Source organism: Epinephelus fuscoguttatus, linkage group LG8, assembly GCF_011397635.1.
Source record: "Epinephelus fuscoguttatus linkage group LG8, E.fuscoguttatus.final_Chr_v1".
In the NCBI taxonomy this organism is placed as follows: Eukaryota; Metazoa; Chordata; class Actinopteri; order Perciformes; family Serranidae; genus Epinephelus; species Epinephelus fuscoguttatus.
The window spans coordinates 29,009,835-29,036,256 of NC_064759.1; the positions used below are offsets into that span (position 1 = coordinate 29,009,835).

A 26,422-nucleotide genomic window follows, 5' to 3' on the forward strand; every position below is an offset into this window, starting at 1 on the left:
CGGTGACCTTGTTAACTTGACGCATGTTTGAGTGTCGAGAGGTGTGTTCAAAGATTTAAATCCCTCGCACATGCGCAGATGTTGATCCGTGCTGCTGGGTGCGCCATATTGGCTGGCTTACATGGGGAGTGGAGTTGGACAAGCCGCTTGAAAAACTAAACCAGTTTCTGAACATGAAGCATTTCGAGGATAACAAGTAAATTAGCACGGTAGGATTTATTTGTTTCCTCGAGTGCAAAGTGTTTAATTTGCCAAACTGCTCGCTCATTTCCCCGCGAAGAGGTGGTCGACAAACTCGAGTCCAATGGATCCCAGGACCGCTTGGATCCAGCCGGAGCAGAAGGGACCTGCCAGCTCTCTGTGGATGCACATTTGGGAAACCCCTCAGGGATTTGGAGCAAACTCTGGCATTGACAACCACCTCCACCACCAGCGCAACTTTGCGGCGCATAATGCGAACTCCACGGAGTCAAACGGCGAGTATGTGACAAATGCAGCGCTGCCGCCGGGGTGTGTGTTTGGGAAACTGCCGAAGCGAGACGGCGGCGGGGAGAGGGGGAATGTCCGGAGGAAGGGCTCCTTGTCACCGTCCTCGTCCTCTCTGGACTCGGAGGCCGAGAGCTCTTCGCCTTCCGGCTCGTCTCTGCAAATCGATAATTTGAACGTCGCAGAAGAGGCCAGCCGGTTTTTACACTACGGCGAGCACGAGTTGAACGAGAACAATCTCAGACGGCAACATCCCCCTCCGCCTTTTCACACTGTTCAGCAACACTGTCGCAGCATGCAACAATCTGGCGGCCACACCCCCACCGGGATGAAAAATCAGCATGGGAACAAGCACCACCACTATCAGTCACACTCAGCCGGCCGCAGGAGGCATCTGAACCGGGCGAACACTTTCCACGGCATCAACCCGCTCCTGTCCTACGGCAGCAATGGACACCATGTAGACTCTTCGTGTAGCCTGTGGAAGACCAGGCGGTACAGCCCGGGTATCAATGGGTAAGGACATGAGGAGAGGTGTGTGGGTTTTTTTTGTTTTTGTTTTTGTTTTTGTTTTTTTTTTAAAGGAGGGACTCTTACAGAAAGGTCAGGGGTTTGCAAAGGAATCCCACCAGGTCACCCAACATAAGAGCAGTATATGCACATTGTTTTCATGGATTAAAGGGGCATACTTTCAATAATCCTTTTCTCTGCATACATTGTAATTTACATGTGCATCTAGTTTTAATTATCAGTTAGTCCCTCCAACAAAACTATGGCTGCATTTGAGCAAAATGTCTACTTTAATTGATTTAATGAGCATGTCAGTCATATTTATTTCATTTTATGTATTTATTTATTAGCAGTTTAAGTAGTTTCAAAATGCTTAAAGGTCTAGAGTGTAGGATTAGTGGCATCTAGTGGTGAAGTAGCAGAACTGCAACTTCTCCTTTATGCCAAGTGTGTAGGTACACGATGAAGCGAAAACACAAATAGACCTGTCTAGCGCCAAGTTTTTGGTTTTGTTGATTCTGGGCTACTGTAGAACAACATGGCTAACTCGGTGGAGAGGACCTGCTCTGTATGTAGATATAAAGAGCAAATTCTAAGGTAAAGCAGATGCATTCTTTTTCATTTCAGGTGATTATACACAAATTAAAACCTACCATTTCTGCCAATATATACCCCTAAATTCTACTCACTGTAAATATAAGTTAACTTGTAAGTGTCGTTTTTAATTTTAGGCAAAAATCCATTTTCACATTATGTTCCAGTGCTCCAAACATTTCCCTTTGTGTATAACCAGCAGTATATAGTCTCCATAGGCCCAGGCTTAATACTTTCCATGCTTTACTTTTCTCAAACACATCAAGCAGTACTGCTTTCCCTCTTGTATACTGGTCCTTGATCCCAGATGTCCTGTCTCCCTTGATTCCTTACAGTCTTCATGAAGAAATAGTGGACTTCTTCAACTTCATGTCGCCGCGACCGGAGGAGGAGGCCATGAGGAGAGATGTCGTGAACAGAATAGAAAATGTTATCAAGGACTTGTGGCCCACAGCACGGGTGAGTGTTTGTAGGCATGGAGAGCTGACTCAAGCTGTGAGTCCTGTCTGTGGGAGCAGTAATCCCTCTGACCTACACATAATGGACGACTGTGACCTGTCTTTAGGTTTTCAATGAATTACTGGAGGTGTACGACAGTGCTTGGTTCATGAGGCCATGCTGTTCGTTAGCCCTTTGCCCCATTCAGTAACATTGTTCAGATGTGCTGCTAATCATCCTGCAGCCTCCTGCTGCATCAAGAATTAAACTCAAAACCTTTTACATTAAAATTAAAATTGCAGTTGAAATTCACAAGTTCTCCATAGTAATACAAGTTCTCTCAGCATCATTACAATAGATGATTCAGACATTTAAATCAGTTTAAAAACATGAGTGCTGATATTGTGTCAGAGATGATGAGTCAACCCTGGTCACTTTTAAGGTAAGTGGTAGTGTTGAGATGTATAATGTGTCAGCTCAAGGCCCAGACACATCACACCAGCATCAAAGAACAAGTGGTGATAAAGGTCGACTACTGCATTGCCTCAAGTCGCTTGTCTCGGCCAAAAAGTTGCACTTGAACACACCGCAAAGACTACAGCCAAGGGCCATCTAGCACGTACGTTCAGCACCTGCGTGAGAGGAAATAACTCACCATACCAGCAGGCGGCAGTGGTCTGTATTCTTCTTTCAAAAAGGTTAACCTGGAAGACTTAAAAAACGGATTCAAGACACTAGTTAGCCTGTTAGCACATTACCAACACAATTCAATGCTGAAGGAGTAAAGGGTATTTAGTGTGCACTAGCAAACAATAACACATAAAATGTACAAACCATTTTTTTAAGAGCCCAAATGGCTGAAAAAAATATTCAAAGTAATTTTTCTCACTGGAGGTCTGTGCTGAATTGGCAGACAAGAGCTGAATAGTGCCACAGTGGTGGACACCCCGCAGAAACTAGAGTGGCAGACGCTTACCGATGGTACACTGTGGCTCACAAGGGCCTTGACAGTTGGCCAAGACAATACACATGAAAGCAGGCTCCACACATTTTACTTTAAAACACATCAGAATGCATTTCTACATCAGGATTATTCATTTCTACATCAAGATTATTCATAAAGTTTTATTTATTATTAGCATATTCTATTTGATTTGCAGCTTCTGACATTATGTAATGTTGGTTTTTAATATTAATATATTATACATTATAATTCTTCTTGTATTGACTTGAGTTTATTGCTTTGCAAAGCTGCTACAGGCTGTTTAAATCAATGTTATTGTCTCATATACTCGGCCGTCAGTGTGTCCTGAGGTTTACTGCACTTCACGTATCCTGTTTGGCCACGCTGTAGGCAGTCAACAGCCTAGTTTACACTGCATGTCCAAACACAGTTGGCCAGATGTAATCATTATTCATGGCGCTTGCACTCCCAAAATAACATTAGTGAATTATTTTCCATTGAATGTTGCCAACAGGACGTTAGACAGAGTGTACTTTGTAACAAATAGCATTTTTTGTGAACATTGTAAACATTTTGAGCTAATCATAGCCCAGTGAAGTCCCACTGGGTCACACTTTTCTCTGAAGACCAATTTGTGTTAGTAGCAGAAATGTTTAATTTTTTGTGGGCTTTGGTCCCTGACCAGAAAAAGTTTATTTAACTTTCAAACTGTCATGAGACTACAGTCAGTATTAATATTTAATACCACTTTACAGAAATAAAACTGCACATGTTCCACAAAGACCGGTGTGTCATATTTGACCCAACAAGGCTTTTCATTGTGTTTAAAAGACTTCAAACTAATGTGCAAAAAGATGTGCAAACACATCTAAACTCAGAATTGACCTTGACAATTCAGTCTCAGTATGACAAACATATTTGTTTTGCCTTTGACACCATCTGCAGCATTTAATCTGTAGTTTTTGTATTGTTTTGAGAACTACTTGTGAAGATGGTACTAACACCTACTGCAGCCATTTGCTTGTTGCTGATAAGAGAAGACTGTTATCAAATTTATTATTACTCAAGTTTGTCTGTACAGGTCATGATGAGTCTACAAGTTTCACAAGAACCATAGTATGAAAGGATTACTGAACACTTCTATCTTTATTCTCTCCTGACCCGTTGCTCTGGTAGAAGAAAGCACAGAAACACAGCAGGCAGTAAACTTGCAGTATCAGTTTATTTAGTTTGATCCTACTCTCATGTGCAGTTAAAGCAATAATGTATAAGGCATAAAACACATTCAGGAGGGAGCTAGTCGAGCCAAAATGCCAACATACAAAGGTCAAACCAGCTAGACATGAGCTATTATATTAATAATGTGTTACAGCTTAAATCAGGCTTGTATTAATGTGTCTTGTGCTCTGCAGGTGGAGATATTTGGCAGCTTCAGTACAGGACTTTATCTTCCAACAAGGTAACATTTGTTTGTGTGTCTCGCACAGTCCGACCTTATATGGGCGAGTTTTGAAATATCTCATTGACGTGCTTGTTTTTAGGAAGTTGGGGCATTATTTTAGGTGGAGTGTGTTCATGTTTATTTTTGTCTGAGAGCTTCAGTAATATAATACCTTGCAGTATTCAGTGTTGCTGCTCAGTGGTGAAATTACAACCCCATTTCTGGAAATGTAGATTTTACTTTTCGTCATGGCGTTTTGTATACGGTGTTTCTGAAGGTCTTGTGGTTAAGAGGATTGCTGGAGGCAGGGCAAAAAGTTGATTTCAGCGTATTTGTTGTGCAAAGTAATAGCAGCAGTTTAATCATTTCCAAATGAAGCTGTTGGACTAATTTATCAGTCTAGCAATAATTACAGGGATCAGAGTGGGGGAAATAAGGCAGCTGTTTAATGTTATGATTAGCATTTATTCACTTAATATCATTCATTTGGCCTCCATGATCAGCAACACTGATTATGAATTAGGACCACGTCTTAAAGATGACGACATTGTGAACGTATTCCCTGAAATGACTGCTTCCTTCTATGTTAATTCATCAGTGCACTTTGTATAATTACAGTCTGTGAGAAGAAACTTCATTGAGAAGTCGCCATGAAGCTTTTTTTCCAGTTGAAAAGACAGAAATATTGCTTCCCCGCAGCCTGCAGCTACTTCACCATTTCTTTTTTGTTTTATCTTGTTCTTCCAAAAGTCTTTATCTGTCAAATTGTCTCCTTGTGCTTGCCTGAATTAGTTACACAACCTAAAACTAGCCCCCCAATCTGGTGTTTATAGTGACCTCTGCAACATTTTCCATTGTGTGTAGACAAAATATTTGGGAAATAAACCTTTCGAGATACCAAGTACTTTGTGTTTTTGTCCTCAGTGACATTGACTTGGTGGTGTTTGGAAAGTGGGACCATCCCCCACTGCAGGAACTGGAACAAGCCCTGAAGAAACACAACGTGGCGGGCCCGTATCCCATCAAGGTCCTTGACAAAGCTACAGTAGGTCATCAGGAGAGAGCTGAGAGTGTCTTTTTACTTTGGCAACCCACACAGTTGGGTTTACAATATTAGAGCCTTGTCAAGACATAACAGAAGAGGTTGTGTCAGTGTGTTATTGTGAATGATGAAATGTTGATCGGTTCACCTCCCTTTGGATTGATTCCCAATTGACTCTTTGACCTGTCCTCAGGTGCCAATCATTAAGCTTACTGACCATGAAACAGAGGTGAAAGTGGATATCAGCTTCAATGTAGAGACTGCTGTTAAAGCAGCACAGTTCATCAAAAGCTATCTCAAGGTAAACACTTGACATGAACACAAATGTTGCCTTTTTTTTGTTTGTTTCTCATGTTTTTCATTTTGCTTGTTTTTAATGTTTGTCTTTTCTACCTTGTAGAAGTACACTGTTCTGCCACCTCTGATCTTCGTCCTGAAGCAGTTCCTGTTGCAGAGGGATCTGAATGAAGTCTTCACCGGAGGCATAAGCTCTTACAGCCTTATACTGATGGCCATCAGCTTCCTGCAGGTACATATATATCTGCAAACAAGGCTTTTTTGTGTGTTAAACACTGCAAATTTTGTCAATATAATTATGACCATTGTGTCAAGCTCCCCATATTAGGATTGTGTTACAGTCATTCCTCAAATTGCCACATCTGTGCACAATTATAGAAAAGTATTTATATATTTAGCGATTTATAATTGAAATGGCATTGAAATACAGTGGAGACCATTTTAAGTAATCACAGTTACAGTGATCAACAGCTTACATGGATCATGGTCATTCCCAAACAAATACTGTCTAAATGATTTGCCTGTAGTAATGAAGTTGTCCCTTCAGTGTTCATTTGTGTCTTTTAATACATGACTACAAAGGCAAAAACTAGTTCAAACTACGGTATTCCTATTTATTCATTTATATACTCCACTCCTATGGTACTTGCTTTGCAGTGAGTAACCTGTCTGCTTCCAGCTGGCTGTGTGCACATTAAAATCATGATGGGAAAATGAGTCATTTTCTCTCCATGAAAAACGTCGTCTTCTCGAGGCTTATTACAAAATGAGAAACTGTCGAGTGATAGATAAAGGAAACGAATGCCCACAGGGAAAGCACCTGTGTTTGAAGGTGTCCTTGCCAAGTTGGTTAATAATGGCCGGTCATGAAACATCTCTGTGATAAAATGGCCTTTGATGAAATTCTGTGAATGTACAAATATCAGTTAGACGGTAATCTACATGAGAAATTGGAATAAAAGAATCATGATTATAATAATCATCCACTAAAAGCAAACAGTTTGACAGACAGACTGATGTTTTAAGAGGCTTCCACTGTAATTGCAATTTATAGCAGATTATGGATTTTGTGCTGCTTTTGTAAATGTACCACGTAATTACATTCCCATTGTACTTTTGTTGAAAAATTTTATATAACTCTTCAGCATCTGAATGAATAACTTTAGTAGATCCACCAGCAGTTAATATTATTGATTGTTAAAGAGATCAGTGGCACCGTATTAACTTGTAATTTGGATGTGTGTGACAGAAGATCATTTTTATTTGTGGTGCACCGTTGTTTTATGCGTTCGAGATGCTGAAATGTCATTGTTTTAAACAAAATTTTGTGAGTGTGATGCATCAGATCATGTTCCATGTTATCGGCAAAATGCAGTGTCACTTGATACTTTAACAAATTATTACAAGTTTTAATGTTCCTGTTGTGCTGTCCATCAGGGAACCTGGTTGAATTTGGTTACAAAGTTGTGTGGATAGTTGTGTAGCTCTGTGGATAATGACTTCTCCTTGTTCTGCTAATCACAGTTACACCCTCGCATCGATACCCGACGTGCCAACATCAACCTGGGCATCCTCCTGATAGAGTTCTTTGAGCTGTATGGCCGCGATTTCAACTACATGAAGACCGGCATGCGGGTGAAGAATGGAGGGGCTTACCTGTGCAAGGAGGAAATGCTCAAAGCCATGGGGAGTGGAAACAGGCCGTCCATGCTCTGCATAGAGGACCCCATACAGCCAGGTCAGATTGGAATTTGAATTAATGAATAAATGGAGAGTGACATGATCAATTCACCCATACATATAGAGAACAGAGAACCTGTTCTAGTTGTCTTATCCATCTGAATCATAAGCCTCCAAGCTTATCAATTCTTTTTATCAATGCTGGCATGTTTTTTCTGACAGCTGTGTAAAACAGTGAGTAAAAATTATGTGGCTATGCTGTGGAAACATGCAACAACAAAGCGTCCAAACCGTGGCTTCATTTCACAAAGAAAGAAGACAACAGTCTTGTTTCATGGCTTTGCAGTGCAGCAAACTAGGTGTCACATGCTATGCAGAAATGGGTCCTTGCAATGAATGAATTTACTACAGTAGCACTCGGGCAATAACAGCTTTGCGGCGCCTGCTTGTGCGTGTCTGAGACAGAGCTGCTTGTTTGTATGAGCTGAGCGTTTGTGTGTGAGGTGAATTGATAGCTCACACTAGGTAGTTGTAGTCTATCGTGAGACGGTGCCTGGGAGCAGGTGATGGATATGTTTTATGAGATGCACCACTGAGGACACAGACATTTCTTACACTAGGCATGTATAACATAGACCTGCTGATGTATAATCAAACTACGCTGGACCCATTTATGAGTCAGCTGTCACGTCTGCAGTGAAAGTCATGCACTTAACTGATAATTAGAGAATGGTATAATAACATTAGGCTTCATGATTAATGAAAGTCTCTCTCTGTCTGTCTCTAATGTCCTATGTTATAAGAACAGTATGGCTACACAGGCAGACTGAGCAGATGTCTTTCTTAGACCAAGAAAAACTGAATAAAAATCTCTGTAGGCCTACTTTTTTCCACACTGCAACTTGATCAGGAATTAATGAGGGAATCGCTTAAGAATCAGACTGATGGGAAGAATTTATAGTGGCATTGGTCAATAAAATTTTATAAATTGCCACCCCTAGTGCAACACAGTAGCAAAGATTTATCATCCTCCCATTTGCATGGTAAAGCATGACAATTGGTTTTAAGATGGCAAAGAGCAAAGACTTATCAAAATAGGTAAAAAGAAGCAAATGGATCACTGTAATTCATTGAGACCGTTTTAAGTTCTTCTTTCAAACGTAGATGCATAGTTGCCATTTTGTCATTATGTCACATTTGTGAGTAAAATTATCCCCATTTTATCTTGATATGACTGACAAATCCTGCTCTGAATTTTTCACAGGGAACGACGTGGGCAGGAGTTCATACGGTGTCCTGCAAGTCAAGCAGGTGTTTGACTTTGCCTACATGGTGCTGAGTCATGGAGTGTCTCCGCTTGCACGTGCTTACCCCAACAAAGAGTACGACAGGTTGGTTTCTTCATGAATTAAATAATTTCTTTGTTTTTGTTAAGTTTTTTTTTTTTTTTTTTTTTTTTTTTGTCAGCATTTGTTTTAGTTTATCTGCTAGATGGTGTCATAGACAACATCTCTTTGTGTTGCAGTACTTTAGGACGCATCATCAAAGTGAGCCCAGAGGTGCTGGCCTACAGGGACTGGACAATAAAGAAGTGGGGAGCCAAGCAGTATGCCAAGCTGGAGAACCATGGTAACTTTGTGGGAAGCTTTGTGGGTTTGCATCTACTTTGTAATATTTAGACTAGAGTTGTGTTTTGCGATGGCTCCAGACAAAGTGACAAAATGTTAGAATCAACTTTATGTGGTGAATATGCTGTCAAATGAGTTACAGTAGTATTCTGTTTGGTTCTAGATGTTGAGACCTGTGAGCAGGACCTCGCCAGGCTGATGCTGGTTTCTGTGGAGGATCAGAGAGACACTTCCTCCCCGCTCAGTGCTGACTCCCCCTCACCTTCTCCAGTCTTCCTCCCCAGCCCTCAACACCACTCGTCATCATCATCGTCTGCATGTTCGCTCTCTTCCTCCTCCTCTGGAAGTGATATAGTAAGACCAAAGGATATTTTGGCCATTCAAACATTTACTAGATCAGTGACTCATGAGTTCACTGTGGTTCACAACCATTGTGGCAACACATGGGAAGAAAACTATTCCATACACAGGTGAAGTAACACTGTGTGTGTGTGTGTGTGTGTGTGTGTGTGTGTGTGTGTGTGTGTGTGTGTGTCTTTTACCAGGAGTCAGATTCCCCCCCGAGCAGTAATGCTGCTATCCAGCTCCACCCCCTCACCTTAGCCTCAGTCCATTCAGTAATCCAGATGGCTGCTGACCTGAGGGCCACACACCCAGCAGGCTTCATCCACACCACACCTCAGGTATGATTCAGAAAAGACATGAACTTGAACTAAGATATTCTCAATTCAAACAGTTAAAAACCTATTAACTCTTTGAAAACAGACATCCTGCGGATCATTGTTTGTATGATCAGGTTTACAGTGATCTAAAATAAAAATCATAATAGCTAGGGAATTCATTATATTTGCAGCAGAAAGCTAAGGCTTCTGTCTTCCCGGTCATCACGTTACTTACTTTACCTTACATTCAGTGCAAACACGGTGACAACTCATGGTGGCACTGGTATTTCTCCATTATGGCCTCAGGAGATCGTTGCTTGTATGATTCTGTTTAAATTGATCTAAAGTTAAAACCATAGTAGCTAGAGAATCACAGGAGATCATTGTTCACATAATCCAGTATATACATGTCAATCTAAAATAAAAACCATGATAGCTAGAACAGCAGAAAGCTAAGGCTTCCGTCTTCCATTTCATCATGTTGTTGGCGTTATAACATCACATGCAGTGCAAAAGTGCGCTGTGGCACCAAAGGAATGAATGATGAAACGTGATCAAAACGCCCTTGCATTCTGTTCATAAAAGTGAGCATATCTCAAAAAACTAAATAATGTTCAAATAACTTATGGAGTGTTTGAAAATACAATGGTCTTGTTTCTGCATTTAAGAATGAATTAAGTCATTTATTTTGTAAAGATTTGATTAAATAAACATGTCTGATTTTGTGTATTTGTTTTAAACAATTGTTATATATGACATAATTTTTAATACTTGTATCGATTTATTATGGATTTTTGACTAACCTAACCACATCAGCTTAGGTATAGATTGTAGAGATACGAAGATGTTCCAAGAGATGGCATCAAAATAAGCAAAAATACCATTGGGGGCACTGGTGTAAGCTTTCTGTAGCAGAGGTCAAAGAGTTAACTTGGTACACAGATGTTTAATGTGGGCATGGAAACTATGGCATTTCCCTTTTTATCTTAAATATTTAAATGAAATTAAATTTGACAGGGAGGTCTGATTTTAATTCCCTCTGTTTCAAAAATTTACTCATGGTAGAATTCTCATTTATGTTCTGCTTGTTTTGTTTTCTAGGTCCAGATGTCTCTCCCAGAGAACCTAACCATCCCCTCGCTCTCTGATTGCCAGTTCTATCATGAAAATTCACCTTCAATCGGTGTTGTGCACCGCCACATGTCGCAAGCTGCACACATCTCCCAGCACACTAACTCCACAAGCCCTCTCCCCAGCCCCCTCCACCAGCTCCACCACCCTCAGATGGAAGGGCCGCATAGCCACGCTTACACCATGAGATCCAATTCCCACGGCTCACTTGAGCCACACAAACTTGGCTTCAAGCACAACCAAGGCGGCTGCCTCCGAGGTCAAAATCACTCTCAAGGTAACTTCAGTCCCCAGCGGCAGTTTGTTCCCCAGGGTCACAACACGACACCGGGTTTCAGGAACCAGCAGCAGTACAACCGTAACACCTGGCGGCGCCGCAAGAGAGACAATCTTCCTGCTCTTAATCAGAGCAGATGAAAGACATGCATGACTTAACTGGCATTGGTTTTTTCGAAGACCACACTGAGCTTATCATGAGTCTTGGTGTTGAGGAGCCTTTAACAATTCATGATACACCCGTTTTTTAATTGGAGGCTCTTAGAAAGGCACCGACTGTGTTCTGGAATTCACGAGTCAATTTGTCTCCCCAAGGTGTCGAATGATTTATCTCTGCTAGCGAAGTGAAGCTACAAGGCTCTCGTACGTCAAGGAGCAATGTCAAAGGCCTAAGTCTAAACTGCTCGTTTGTCACATTGGTCTGACAGTCAGAGGCCCTTCCTCTAAATTTGATGCACACCAGCACAGACTTTGAGTTGATCATCGTGATTCCCGGACTGGGTCGTCTCACGAGTGTCACTTTCCAGCAGCTAAAGACAGGCTGGTTGGCTGAAGAGTTCGGTCAAGTATCGAGTCTCCATGCAACTTGAACACCTTCGAAAGCAACATCATGTGCCATAGTACTGAACTGGTTTATCAAACCTGGTCTCTTGAAGTTTTGACTCTTACTGGGCCTATCTGATCAGGTTTCGGGCTCATCTGGCCTTCTGAATGCAACTCCCTGTCGGCTCTGCTCTTGATTCAGAGCTCTCACAGCTTGGACTATCAACTACAAATTGTACTGTGGAGCGAAGTGAAGCACTACCTTTCTACCTATGCAGCGCAACGCTGACTTGATGTTTTTGGTGTGACGGCACAAACCGGACCTTGTCTTAAAGTGCTTAAACTGTGACGACTTGTATGAATGTACCAAGTGTTTCTTTTTTGTATGTTGGTCATATGTTCTCTTTTTTTGTCACTGAGGGCTTTTTTTTTTGTTCACATTGGCACTACTATGTTTTGTTTTTGTAAACATTGCCACCTTATTTTGTTGTTTTTTTTGTTCATGTGCAATAATTGCTTTTATTTAATTTATTTCACATTTTAGTTTTATTTTAGGGGTTCTCCCCGTTATACGGTTGCTTTTTTTTAATTTCTAGACAACATCAATCTGTGCAATAGATGGATTTAAGGGCCTTGAAGGTGTGTGTGTGTGTGTGTGTGTGTGTGTGTGTGTGTACGTGTGTACGTGTGTACGTGTGTACTCAGCTTTCCAGCAGACAGGAGAGCTATGGTAAAGCAACATGAGAAATGTGCCAAAAACGACATGAGGCCAACATTTTACATATTTAATTTACCATTTCATTATGATCACTTGAAATTTTTGCCAACTGCCTGTCCAAATGTTTTTCCACCATGACTCATATCACTCTGGTCAGTAGTTTGACTTTTATATGGGTGCGTTTCTTCTCAATAGACTGTAGGCTGTACTGAAGAAATGCGCCCTTACATAGTGTTTACTCATGTCATTTCAAAAATAGTTGGTGCTACTTATTACCAGCAAAGTGCTTTTTTTCTGCCTTATATCTCCTTTGATTCTGTTAAAGCAACAGGTTAACTGCCTTCTTAAATGACCAAATTTGCCCTTTTTCCAGTACAATGCCAGCTTTCTGTTTATTTTTACGAGCACTGCCAGGTTTACTTGGCTTTTATTTTTACACCCAGCTTCTAGATGTATGCTCCAGGAGTTGACTCCTACTGCAGCCAATGATTGTTAACATTAACATCATGTCACTTTTTTTTTTTTTAATTCAGAGGTCATAATTATAAAAGGCAAGAGGTTGTTACATTTCACAGGGATTCTCCTCTTCTATATTTAAAGTCAGCATTTCTACATCTTGTAAGACAAGGTTTCAAAGCTACGTAATTTACACAGCAATCCGAAAGAAGACTTGAGCGTGGAATGTCACAGATTCACCATTACTGGAGTTTTGGTAGAGCCATTCACAAAACCAAAATTTGGTAGAGGTTGTATGTTTTAAAAGTCTGTCCTTACTGTAACACTCTGCACACCAGTCTGATTGAATTAACACGATACTGTAAGCATTGTACCCTCGTTTTCAGTGCCGCTTTTATTAAGCTGTCTAGAGGACGATCACTGGGTTGTTACATCGCATAGCCACGAACCAAATTCCCAGCTCAGATGTGTGTAATTAAGGATGGGTTATGTGTAAATGACTGACATATAGATGTATACCTTGTTTTTTTATGTAAGTTTTTCTATTTTTTTAATAAACATTTTAAAACCCCACTTACAGTTTAGTGTGTATGTTTATATGTGTTTTAATGTGCTCAGTCTACTCTAATGTTGGCCAGTACATTGTGGCCTGAAGGAATACCTCACCCATAAAATAATCATTTGTGTTTCAATTACTCACACTGGGTTACACTGAAGTTGTGAAGAAAACTTTTTGCATGCTTTTACAGTGAACGAAGAATCCAAAAATGTTCTTTCTTGCTGAATTGAAGTCATAGGTGTCTGTGATTAACAACAAAATGATATCAAACATCCATTTACAAGCTCTCACACAATTTCTGTAGTATAAGACAAGGCTCATTTACTCAGTTGTATGCTGAGATCTTCCCAAACACACATTTCGTAAAACATTACTACTTAATACTGACGTGAAAGTGAAACTTCGCTATGCTCCCTTTAAAGCCAGGCTCCACTGTCAAAAACAGTAACAATACTGAAGTTATGGAAGTACTGAGCATACGACTGGATAACTGAGACTTGGATTATACGAGTTGTGTGAGAGTGTAACAGATTTTTTATATAGTTTTGCTCTTAAACATGGTCCCCTTTGACCAAATTTAATTTTTTCAGTTTTTGGATTCTTCGTCCACAGTGGGAGAAAGCGAGATAAACAAAGCTTTCCTCACAAATTCAGTGTATCACAGGGTCAGTATTCTATAAATGATGAAAAGGATATTTTTATGTGGCAAAATGCAAAAGATGTATTTGACGTGATTTCACTTTATTGTCAAAGAAATTCTAAAATAATTGTGTTGAGGCCAAGGATGTACACTATTTCATATTAATACACATAAATACAAAACTACAGAACAACATTTAACCAAACAACAGAAGCACACTACAAACGCCACAAATCATCCACAGTACATTGTGGAACTAACAGTACCATGGGAGGCTGCAGTTGGGGAAGCTTATGAACGCAAAAGCCGTGGCTGGCGTACCCAGGTGCTCCCTGTAGAGTTTGGGTGTAGAGAATTTGTAGCCACATCATCAACCAGGCTTATGAAGAGTATGGGGGTTCGAGGGCAGGCCTTCTGACAAGCCATCAAGTCACTATCAGAGGCTGCTGAGCAAAGCAGCAATTGGCTTTGGATGAAGAGGAAGGACCCCAATCCATCTGCAAGATGTCCAACATGAGGAGTAAAAGAGGAGAGGGGCACACCTGGGACGCCAGATATCACCGCTGAGCCCCCTGTAGGTGTCGTGGGCCTATTCACGAAACACCAGTGAAGGAGGGTGCCTTTCTGATGACCCCTGATCACCACACTCAAGACACAAGACACCAGGCAAGTGCTGATTACTCTTAGGGACTGTAACAAGTCCTATAAGCTCAGCTAAAATTTGTGCTGAGTCCCAGGATATAAACTATTTCATACAAAAATATAGAGCGTTTAACTAAACAATGAAACCACACCAGAAACGCCACAGATTACATCAGTTTTCACGAGAAGTGAATGTAGTGCGACAAATTGATCTTTCCTGTTGCGCTCAGCGTTCAACGCAGGTACACTGAAGCTACTTAGAAGCCATGCTTTGATTTAATAGGTTGACACAGTGAGGATCAAGAGTTCCTCAATCTCTTTAATCGAGTCTATGGGACTCTAAATCTGTCGTGTGATGGCAAAAGCTAATATTCTTCAAATAATGTGAGAAGGGTTGGCAATAACGCTGCGGTTGTTCCGAAGTTTTTCAAGAGTGGAACTTTCTGCTTGTGTTCTTTGATGATACAGTTTGAGGATAGGATCTATTAACGTCTTTTACAGTATGACAAGTTTTTCTAATTCAACAACCCCAAGTCCCAGGTTCTGGAGTAGTACAATACAGCTACCAACATTTTCGGAGCACCTCATTCTCGATCATGTTATACTCTTGGTTCAACAATCAGGGACACTGAGGAGCGCCATCACTCTTCTGGTGTGTTGTAATTCCTCATGGTTTCTGATGGGGGCACTGGTGGATCACTGCTCAGTCTAGCTGCATCCAATCCATTACCTTCCAGACTGTCAGCAGGGTGCAGGGAAGTAGAACGTGTGAGAGGAGAGGGCTTCGACAAAATCACTCCTCCTGAAGGTTCAATCATTGAAGGGTTACTGGCTGGAACGGTTGTCATTTTATTCCAATTAAAACCAAGGGGAGAAAAGTGCCCTCACTGAGACCCCTTTTAGCCTTTCTTGACTCAAACTAGCTGACTAAGGCACTAGGAAATTAGATCCAGCCTCCATGTCGTCATCCAATCTCACAGATCTGTCTTCATTGATGATTAAATAGAAGTGATACTTTGGTGCAGGCTATTGTTCTTAATGTTGTTAAAAGCTGGCTCTTTGTTCTTGAGGGATATATTAACCAGATTAGACTGGCAGGGAAGCATTGATACTGTATTGAAAATCTGCACACACACACACACACACACACACACACACACACACACACCCAGAAACACACAGAGTTCTCCACCTGGGGACCAGTATTGTCAGTGTTAAGATGAGAAATCCAGCAGCAGTCGCCTGTGCAGCTCTAAATAACAACATGGCGTGTGTATATTTTAATGCATGTCTCCACACGGAAACACACGGTCTTCAGGGACAAAAAAAAGCAGCCTCTTCCTGAGATATGCGGTTAGTAAAGAGGACACTTTTTGTACAAGAGGCTCACACGAGGCCTTGATTCGCACTAGAACACAAAATCAAATATGAGCTGTTTAGCAAGGAAAATGATACCAAGTGTTAAAAATCTGAACTTCAATGTGTTGTTTCTCTCCTAAACAAGTCAGGACATCTCTCTGTAGTTGACTCTTGTCTTCAACCCGGCTGCAGTGGGAACAAAGATAAACTTTTCATAACTTCTTCCATTCCAATCAATACAGCATAAATGTGAGAAAACCAGGCGAACTTAAGTAAACAGAGGAAGTGCTTTGAAAATACCTTTCTTCCAAATCCCACTTGTATGAAAAAATAAAGTTCTCCTAAGAGAAGGTTAGTAGTTATACCTTCAGGCTGTTTGTGGCTGTCAGTGTCTTGACAGTAGAAAATTTGCATCTCTTCCTGTGCCAGTCCCACGCACTGGCCCTCCGCAGCGTGATGCAAATCGGCATGTGGATGTAATTAGTGTTTGCAAACAACATTGTTCAAATGACAAGTCAGTGAATGCCACGACAAAGGACATGTCAGTTAAGTCTGGAGTGTTATGCTGTCAGGAGACTCCATTAATGTATTCAGACTGACAGACACTTTTGTAAATAAATGTCGTTTCTCGGTGTCCTTGGTTTCTTCCTCAGGCCATGATAGGACTGAATATTTATGCACATGGTTGTCATAATTGTAATAATTCCTCTAATATTGGATGAGAACAGCTCTGCATGTGCAGGATAATACGGAAAGTGGGTGAGCAAATGATTTAACAAATTGCATCCAAGTTAAAATTGTATTTGAAATGAATAACAATGCCACATTTGACCTTAAAGTTACAAATATACAAATATATATGAGCTTAAAAATACAATAATTGATTTTTTTGGCAACCTGGGGGATGCTCCTTAGGCCGATCACAACATTGACGTACAGTATTATTACCACATGGTTATACCTTGAAAAGACAGACATTTTAGCAAAGAGTGGTATGTCTCTGCAAACCATGGATATATTACCTTTGTTAATTTCATATGTAGCAAATATGCTCACACTTTATGTATCAGTTTTTAATATTATGTTGTGGCAATGCTGTGGTTAACGTGTGGTTAGGTGTAGACACAAAACACATGGGTTATGGTTAAGAAAACATAATGTTGTGGCTTGAAATACCCGGTTGTTGTTGCCACAACTACTGCTGGAAGTGTAGACTTCCACGACATCAGATGAATTAGGGGAGGATGGATACGGAAGTAGGGTGTGTCAGTGGGAGGTGCTTAGGTTAGAAAAGGCCAAGCTAGAAGTGTGTAGGCCTCTTTGTCTTTCACCTTTTGTTTGAGGCACTTTCTGAGATTCAGGGTAAGAGGCACGCAGTCATTTGATTTTCAAGTGTCATATGTAAAGTCAGACAGGAAATGTACATCTTTGCACTCCTCTTAGGAAAGCTGATTTAACACAGCCAGTACCAACCTGAGGCATAGGCAGTATAGGCGAATGCTAAGGGCGCCGTCATATGTTTTACTTTTTTTTTTACTACCATTATTACCACTATTATTTTTGAAATATTACATAAGGCCACAACAACATAACTCCATAGCAAAGCCTTCTTAACAGTGTGGCGCAGCCTGTTAGTATTAATGTTGACGTTGACTCCCAAGTTTTAACTTTTAACTCACACTGCTTTGCCATTCTTGATAAGATTGCTCCTTTAAAGCCTCGAACTATCCCCGCAGCTAATCCCACTCCCTGGCTGAACGACGACATCCGCTGCCTTCGTCGTGAATGTCGGAGAGCTGAGCGTTTATGGAAATCAAGCAAGCTTCATGTACATCGTCTTTATTTTAAAGAACTGCTAGCTGAATTCAATTCTGTTGTTAGGGTAGCCAGAGCCTCTTATTTTAAAAATTTCATCATCTCCAACAAGAGAAATCCCAGGTTCATTTTTGACACTATAAGTAGCATTACTGGCGCGCAACCGCCTGCTCTACCTGTGTCCTCTGATGAGGACTGTAGCAATTTTTTAATGTATTTTGTGAATAAGGTTGCCAGTGTCAAGGCCAGTATAACACCCTCCTCCTCCTCCCTTCCTGATCCTCCCAAACAACAGTCAATTATTGACAATTTCTCACCTGTCTCCTTACAAGACTTAGCAGATCTTGTGTGCACTATGAAGATCTCTTCTAGTCCGCTGGATATCCTGCCCACAACTTTGCTGAAAAATGTCTTCAGCACTATTGGTCCATCTCTGCTCTCCATAATCAATAGCTCACTGGTTTCTGGTCGTGTCCCGTCCCATTTCAAGCAAGCAGTTGTTCAGCCGCTTCTCAAAAAGCCCAATCTGGACCCCGATGTTCTTAGTAACTACTGGCCCATTTCCAAGCTGCCCTTTGTATCTAAGATTCTAGAAAAAGCAGTTGCAAACCAGTTAGTGACAGCATTGAACAGTTACAATATCTTAGATAAATTTCAGTCCGGTTATTGTCAGTTACATTCCACAGAAACTGCCCTTCTCAGGGTCTCCAATGACATCATGATGGCCTCCGATGCCGGTAAATCCACTATCCTGGTTCTGCTTGATCTCAGTGCAGCCTTTGACACTGTTGATCACCACATCCTTTTAGACAGGCTGAGGGACAGGGTAGGAATCTCAGGGACCGCCCTTCATTGGTTTAAATCCTATCTGTCTGATTAATCCTTTTCTGTGGCTGTTGGCCCTCATAAATCAGAGTGTGCCCCCCTTTCTTGTGGGGTGCCCCAAGGTTCAGTGCTTGGGCCTATCCTCTTTACACTATACATGCTCCCTCTCAGAGATGTCATCAGCAATTTTGAAGGTATCTCATACCATATGTATGCAGATGACCTCCAGTTATATTTTTCTTTTAACCCTGATAGGACCAATGGAATTGACTCACTATACGATTGTATGAATGTAATTAAGGACTGGATGTCTTCTAACTCCCTTCAGTTGAACACAGCTAAAACTGAGATTTTAATTATTGCACCTGATGCCTCAGCATCTAAAGTGGCCAGCTGCTTAGGGTCCCACAGTGCAAATGTGCGCCCCAAGTTGAGAAACCTTGGGGTCACATTTGATCAGGCCATGCTCTTCGATGACCACATCAAAACTGTCACTCGCTCCTGCTTTTTCCACCTCAAAAACATTTCCAAACTCAGATCCATGTTAACTTATTCCGAGCTAGAAATGATCATCCTTGCTTTTATTTCCTCACGTCTGGATTACTGTAATTCTCTTTTCACCTGTCTCAATAAAACTTCATTAGACCGCCTCCAGCTGGTCCAGAACGCTGCTGCCAGGCTTCTGTCCAGATCTCATAAGTTCACTCACATCACTCCAGTCCTGGCATCCTTGCACTGGCTCCCTGTTAATTTTAGGATCCAGCACAAGATTCTAACCATCACTTACAGAGCCCTCCATGGTCAAGCACCTGCATACTTGACGGATCTGGTGTCCTTTCACTGTCCTGTCAGGTCACTGCGGTCCACTGAAGGCCACCTACTTACTGTCCCTCACACAAGATTAAAGACAAAAGGTGATAGAGCCTTTAAGGCTGTTGCACCGAAATGGTGGAATGCACTACCTCATGAGCTGAGAGCAGCCTCTTCTGTGGACACTTTTAAAAAGCAGTTAAAAACACATCTGTTTAGGCTTGCGTTCTATTAATTGTCCATTGTATCATCTCTGTATTTCGCTGCACTTTACTTTTTATTTGTTTTTGTGTATTTTGCATTGTTTCTGTTATTGTATTTTTTTGTATTTTATCTTGTGAAGCACTTTGTGAGTCCTCTCTGTGAGAAGTGCTATATAAATAAATTTTACTTATTTACTTACTTAATGATAGAGAGGCCTTTTTTTCTAGGTTCCTGCTGCAACCACCCCAGCTCGTTACCAGGGGGAGGCTTGCCAAGGGCACCAAATGTGCTAGGGCAGGCACTGAACACATCCCTTCCCACTCAAACAACACATTCTTACTCTGACTTCGTCACACATCAACGTTTGGTCATGGAATTTCCATGCGAAGATACAATGTGCAAGGTACCCTGGGTGCGTTGGTTGTTGAGATTCTGGGACGCCGTGTCAACCTTTGCCTGTTACATGCATTGTCTGTTTCCAAAATACACCTCTGTTTTCACAGGAAATGTACAGTTTGCATACAGTCTCTTTCAAAATAGACAATTTTTTCCTTCAACAACAAAAGCACATGGTTGGGTTTAGTAAAAAACAACCAGGTCTGGCTTTACAGTCTTACAAGAAGCAAACACCGGCCTCCTGGGTAAAAATGTCAGTGGTTGTTGGACCCATACACCACCCCTTCCATCTGCCCTACTCAGACTTCCGCCACTTTGACTTTTATTGTTGTCCCACCACATTTCCCCCTGGCGCCATGTACCGTTAAACAACAATAGCGACCGGCTGCATTTCATGCCAATGTAAAAGGACGGCTTTTTTCATTGGTGTCTGACGCCAGAAGTCACTGACCAAGCACCAGTTTTGATGACTTTGGAGTGAGACTGGGTTGACTCAAATACACAGCTGTGTTAATTCAAAGTACTCAAAGTCATTATTTAATACTAATTTTAGTCAGTAAAATGTCATGATGTTTTCCATGACTACTGGGAATTGTTTAATCTGCCCAGATTAAGTGATATTTTCCAATTTACAGAACAATGGGAATTGGAGGCTTGAAACTTACTGTTTTTGTGATAGCTGCTATGTAATGTTAGACTATACATATTGAAGAGTGGTTGATTGTTTTGTTTCTCTTGTTGTATAGGGACTGGTAAACCCGAGCTGGTCCTGAAGGACACACACCCTTATGGCTGCCTGGTTTGTGAGAACTTTAATTACAGTGATTCCTGAAAGTGTCTATTAATCAAAGAGGATGTAAAACTAAGATCTTTTTACATTCATTATGGGCTCCAGATAATTTGTCTTTGTCTTTTAATTCCAATCAAGTGCAGATTATTATCCATTTGATTGTATTGTTTGTTAATGCTGCCGAGTTTTTAAATATTTTTTAAGAACATTAACTCTGGTCCTTCTGTCCCATTGTGGGGTTTCCTGGTGGCAGCCAGTAGGTGCACAGGTGACAGTTCTGTGGTGCAGCACCTGGGTTTGTATTGAAGTGGTGTGTGGTGGTTGTTGGCTGTGGCCACCTTTATAATGGGTGAGTGGTGTATTGTGGTTGTAGTGATTATTCTGGTACTATCTGTCTTGGGTGCCACATTGTGCTTCCCCCTCTGACTGCCTTCTCTCCCCTCAGCCTCTCTTTTAAGGACCAGTAGATAGATTATTGATTTTATGGCAAAAAAACACCCCTGCTTGTACCCGTGTGTGAGCTGGATATTTTGACTGCTGTGTTTATTCATAACTACATGGAGCTGTGTTCATTGTTACCAGTCTCAGGCTACCTGGCTGTTGTTGCCACAACCACTGCTGAAAATGTGCAGACATTGCCTTGTAAAATACCTGGTTGATGTCCCAACAACTACCTGTGGAAATGTGGCAATGTTGCCTTAAAAATACCTGGTTGATGTAAACAATTTAGAAAAACTCTATGATCAGAGGTCATCATGGTTGAGTCCAAGTCATGTCTTATGTTAATAAAAGTTGCATTAAAGTCTGAAGTCAATTTATGTGCCTGTTGTGCTCCTTAGGTAGCCTACTCAAGTGCAAATCTGATTCTATAAGAATAACTTCATTTATATATCACCTTTAAAAACAATGTTACAAAGTGCATAAAAGGCACTGCAAATGTGTTGTCTGGTTTTTGTTATTACCATGAGGATGCTCAGGCCACATGTAGAAAAAAGTCCTGTCAATTACTCTTCAGGTCGGCCCTTTTTCTCTTCCTCTCCTTTTGTTTATTTCTCAAATACAGAGTGAGAGAGATGTGATCAAAGCATCTGCCTTAACTGCTGACTGGCTCTGTTTGTTGTCCTCTCAGGATGTATGGAAGACATATTTCTGCTATTATGCTATTTACAGCATGGAGCCACCCAGAGACAGATGAGATCACAAAGCGTACAAAATGGAGGTGGTAATGACACACATGCTTTTACTTCTCACTAGAATGAAGAAGAAATGATATAAAAGAGAGCCAAAAAAATGGAAGAAAAAATATCCTCCACACCGTGAGTCTAGTCTTATGGACTTATATCTTGTGTCATCTGTGTTCATACATCACGTGCAGCATTTTCATTACCCTAACGCCTACTGAGAGACAATCATGTCCTTCCACAGTTCTCTGATACAAATATAGTATCACTGCTGTAAAATAATGATGGCATCTGCGACATCTGTCACACTTCACTTGTTAGGCGATTCCATCTCTCTTCCTTTGGTGAGTCTTAAGAACATGCCTGTCGCACTAATGATGTATGCTACCTGTCACATATCATGCGCCCCCTTGTTTTACATGATCAGAGTAAATATCTAACAGTTTTACCTGTAACGAGGATCATTTTGAAAGTAGTGTTTTGATTTGTGCAATTTGTGACATGTGCATGTCATTAGATATGAATTATTGGATGTAGTTTAGTTTGTTCTACTTAAATACATTGAAAGGTCCAATGAGTGGGATTTAGGGGGATGGATTGACAGAAATGGAATAAAATAAGACACTGATTTTTTTTAACGTGAAACTGCTTTATTCTGGGGTTTTGTTTTTTTTTTTTACCAGTTTAAATTACCTGATCAATTTGTTTTAGGGAGGAAGAGACTTCTGCAGAGAATTTCGGCTTCCGTAAAAACCTCTTGAACGTCTCTTAAATTGTCTCACTGATTTGTAACATGAAACTGCTTTATTGAGGGTTTTACTGGCTTAAATCACTGGATCTGTTTGTTTGGATATTTCGGCTCCCAGTAAAAACCTCCTGAACAATGAACACTGAAAGAACTCTAACCAGGAGAAGTTCAAGCTGGCTGCTGTCTGTAATCCTCACTGCTAGGTGCCACTAAATCCCCCTAAATCTTACACACAGGACCTTTAACACCTGTCTTGCCTTAAAATGTTGCCGGTCATTGGTTTAAGCCTGCCTTTTAATGTGGGTAAGTGTATAGTACATCATCAATGTGTTTTTGGGATCCCAGAGCTTAATGCTGAGCACCCTGGATATGCCAACCATCCCTCCTCTCTCTAAAACCAAACATATAGCTCTAGCTTACAAGGGTCAGCTATTAAAATGTGTCTAAAATCAGAGTCCATTAAAACCAGGCCTGTGTGTCCTCATGAAACCATGTTCACTCATATCTCATTCACACTGCAATTATTACAGGGCTTGTCTCCCTCATTTGTTTCTGGAGTCAAAGCATATGACTGTTTGCTAAAATCCATAGCCTCTTGGCCTAGATATCTTCACTTACCTTGATTTCATGCTCATTCACAGTTTGAATCACAGTGTGTTCACTTGAGACATCCTTTCTTCTCTGACTCAAAAAGGCCTGATGGATTCTGTGTTCTGTATGCTGCCTGGAAAAATAGCTCCATTCAGCCTCTCTCCAGTTTAAAGATCACTAATGACCCATGCAACGCCACTATTCAGGTACTTCGCACAAAACCTATTTTGCTGGGAATAATGGAACCCCTTTTTTTCTGTGGCTTTAAGAAATATATTTTGCCTCGAAAGACTCTAGACCATAGTTACATCTGTATTTGCAGCTCATTACTTTTTTGGTATTTCTCCTTTTCATCATATACAGGGAAAATAGGATGTGTTGTAAGTGCCAGCAAACAGCAACACCACTGAGGCATGGCCTTCATCGACCGGCCACAAATTAAGCCTGCTTGTTAGCCGATGTTGTCCGGGGAGGGGTAGTAAGTCGGAGAAATATTGTAGGCTAAATGTATTAAAGTCACAGTTTGAGACTAATTTCTATAGTAGATGTCATTTGGCCAGCAACAATTTGATGGGATCTGATTTTCAAGAAAAAATATTTGGTGCTGGTCATATAGCCCTGTGGGCTCATTTGAATGTTTTTTGTGTATGTTTGTTTGTTTGCAGAAAACAGCGTTAATGAGAGCTGTGAGACTAAACCAAAACAGGCTCTGTCTTGAAAACCAAAACAATTAGCTGAAAGTTGCTAAAATGCTCTGTAGAGATGATTGGAACTGCGGAAAAGGCTGGTAATTCTTTGTACTTTTTTGATAAGTGCAGCTTTAAATGATTGATTTGTGAGTGGACTAGTTTAGGAAAACATAAACTAATATCAACAAATTCACCATATAACATGTAGGGGTGTAACAATACACATATTTGTACTGAACCAATTGGTACAAGGCATTTGGTTCAGTACGCATTACAAACGATTCCTCAACTTGATCATAATACAGTTGAAAAAAAAATATTCAGCTTAAATTGTGTGAAACATAGTGTTCTCAATGTCCCTGTGCTCAATACATCAGCCTACATGACATAACAGGCAACATGCTGTCTGCCCCTCACTGGGAGGCATGCTATGCTAAGCTAGCTCATTGCAATATGGTTAGTAACGCCATTACCACACCAGAACAGAAGATCCTTTGATGACATACACATCTGGCACTGGGAGCCACTTTGGTTTTGCTTTGAATTATGAGGACAATGGCGAGGGAATGGGGGATTAAAAAGACAATGGTATGTTGCATCTGCTGCACGACAGTAAGTTACATCAGCGGCAAATACTTCATAGATAGATAGATAGATAGATAGATAGATAGATAACTTTATTGTCCACCTCAGTGTTTCCTGATACAGTCATTTTGTGTTCATTGCCTGCATGGCATAGGGAATAAGTGACTTCATATATGTTCCAACTGGTTCTTCGGACCCTAAATCAATGCTCAGATAGGAGCAGCTCAAACTCTGAGCGCATTGGCAATTATACATTTGGCCTTCCTGCATTCAGCACTATCATATATATTAAACATGTTGACTCATTTACACTGACATCACCCCAGTGTGTCAATAGGTGAAACTAGACAAACACAAGGCGCAACACAAGCTACAAGCTAACGTTATCCCCACAGCATTTAGGCAGCCATTCCTGACTGACTCAAACAAGAAAAAAGAAATTTCCATGGTGATTATTAACATTACATTTATAGCCACAGATATGAGACCATAGAATCTATATGTAATGAACATAGCTTCTGTGATGTCACTTGTTTTTTGGACTGCTGTTTTGAAGCCTAAAATTCAGCATTTTGGCTGTCACCAGCTTGGTTTTTGGAACTAGAAGTGACCATATGGGGCAAAAGGTTGGAGCTGTGGAGGAGTCAAGTCAAGGACACTATTCACAGACAGCCTGTCACTTAAGCAGCCAGCAGCTTGAATATGCATAACTTTGGGCCTCAATAGAAATAGAGACCAAAACGTTTTTTTGAACCAGGCTGTAAACATGTTTATTTCTGCTGCTAAGTTTAACATTTTAACATGGGTGTCTATGGGGATTTGCTCTGTTTTGGAGCCAGCCTCAAGTGGCTGTTTAAGGAACTGCAGTTTTTTGCAATTTAGCATTGGCTTCATTTTTAAGCCGTGGAGGTTGATGCTTGTATGAGACTCTACTCTGTAATGGAAAACATAATCTTTACAAACATGTTTAATATGTTGGAGCCCTGTTCAGAATTATATACATCTAAAACAAAAAACAAAACAAACAAAAAAAAACCCTAAATTTCCTAAACAGAATTGCTTCTTATATTTGTATTTGTGTATAACTAGAATACTATATTTTATGTTTTAGAAGGAGCTGTTTATGTTTTATTATGCTGCTAAGAAGACACTTTATGATGTTTATAAAAAATGTTGAATATCAAGGGAATTTGTCATTAATACTTTTTTGCTGTATTGAAAATGTTCCACCCTGTGTCCAACCTAGCCTTGAATTTTGTGAACTGTTTGACCTCTAATAACATAGACAGCTGTACTTCTCTTGCTTACCCTAGTCATATTTTTCGAAGCTTCTGATGTTTGGTTTTTTTTACAGAAACATGTTGGTCTTTTTGTGCTTTTTGTATTTTTGTTGGTTTGTGAACATCAGAAGCTTCAAAAATATTTCCCATTATTTTCATTGCAGCTGTCCTCTTGATGTTTTTTTATCTTGATCTCTTTAGAAGCATGTTTTTCCTCAACATTTGACGTTTCTATCATTAATATGCATGATGATTACTACTGATAAAGCCAACACATTACATGCAGGTATGCATAATGTAATATGTTGTGCATGGGTCATTCATTTCAAAGAGTGCTTGTACACACAGATGGACACAGACACACACATGCACACAATTCACATCTCACCAAAACTCCATAACAGTCCCTGGTGCCTGACAAAATAAATAAACAGCAGGGGAC

The 26,422-nt window shown here is 40.6% G+C and overlaps 1 protein-coding gene across 1 annotated transcript; it reads left to right on the top strand.

Moving 5' to 3' along the window:
- The first annotated feature begins 86 nt into the window (after positions 1-86).
- On the top strand, positions 87-13,433 carry LOC125893617 (terminal nucleotidyltransferase 4A-like). Its single transcript, XM_049584379.1, has 12 exons — positions 87-1,002; positions 1,926-2,049; positions 4,405-4,451; positions 5,358-5,478; positions 5,669-5,776; positions 5,876-6,004; positions 7,297-7,510; positions 8,717-8,843; positions 8,978-9,081; positions 9,244-9,434; positions 9,626-9,763; positions 10,844-13,433. Exons 1-12 carry the CDS (start codon positions 305-307, stop codon positions 11,288-11,290), a joined length of 2,448 nt encoding a protein of 815 aa, XP_049440336.1. The 5' UTR covers positions 87-304; the 3' UTR covers positions 11,291-13,433.
- Positions 13,434-26,422: the final 12,989 nt, after the last annotated feature.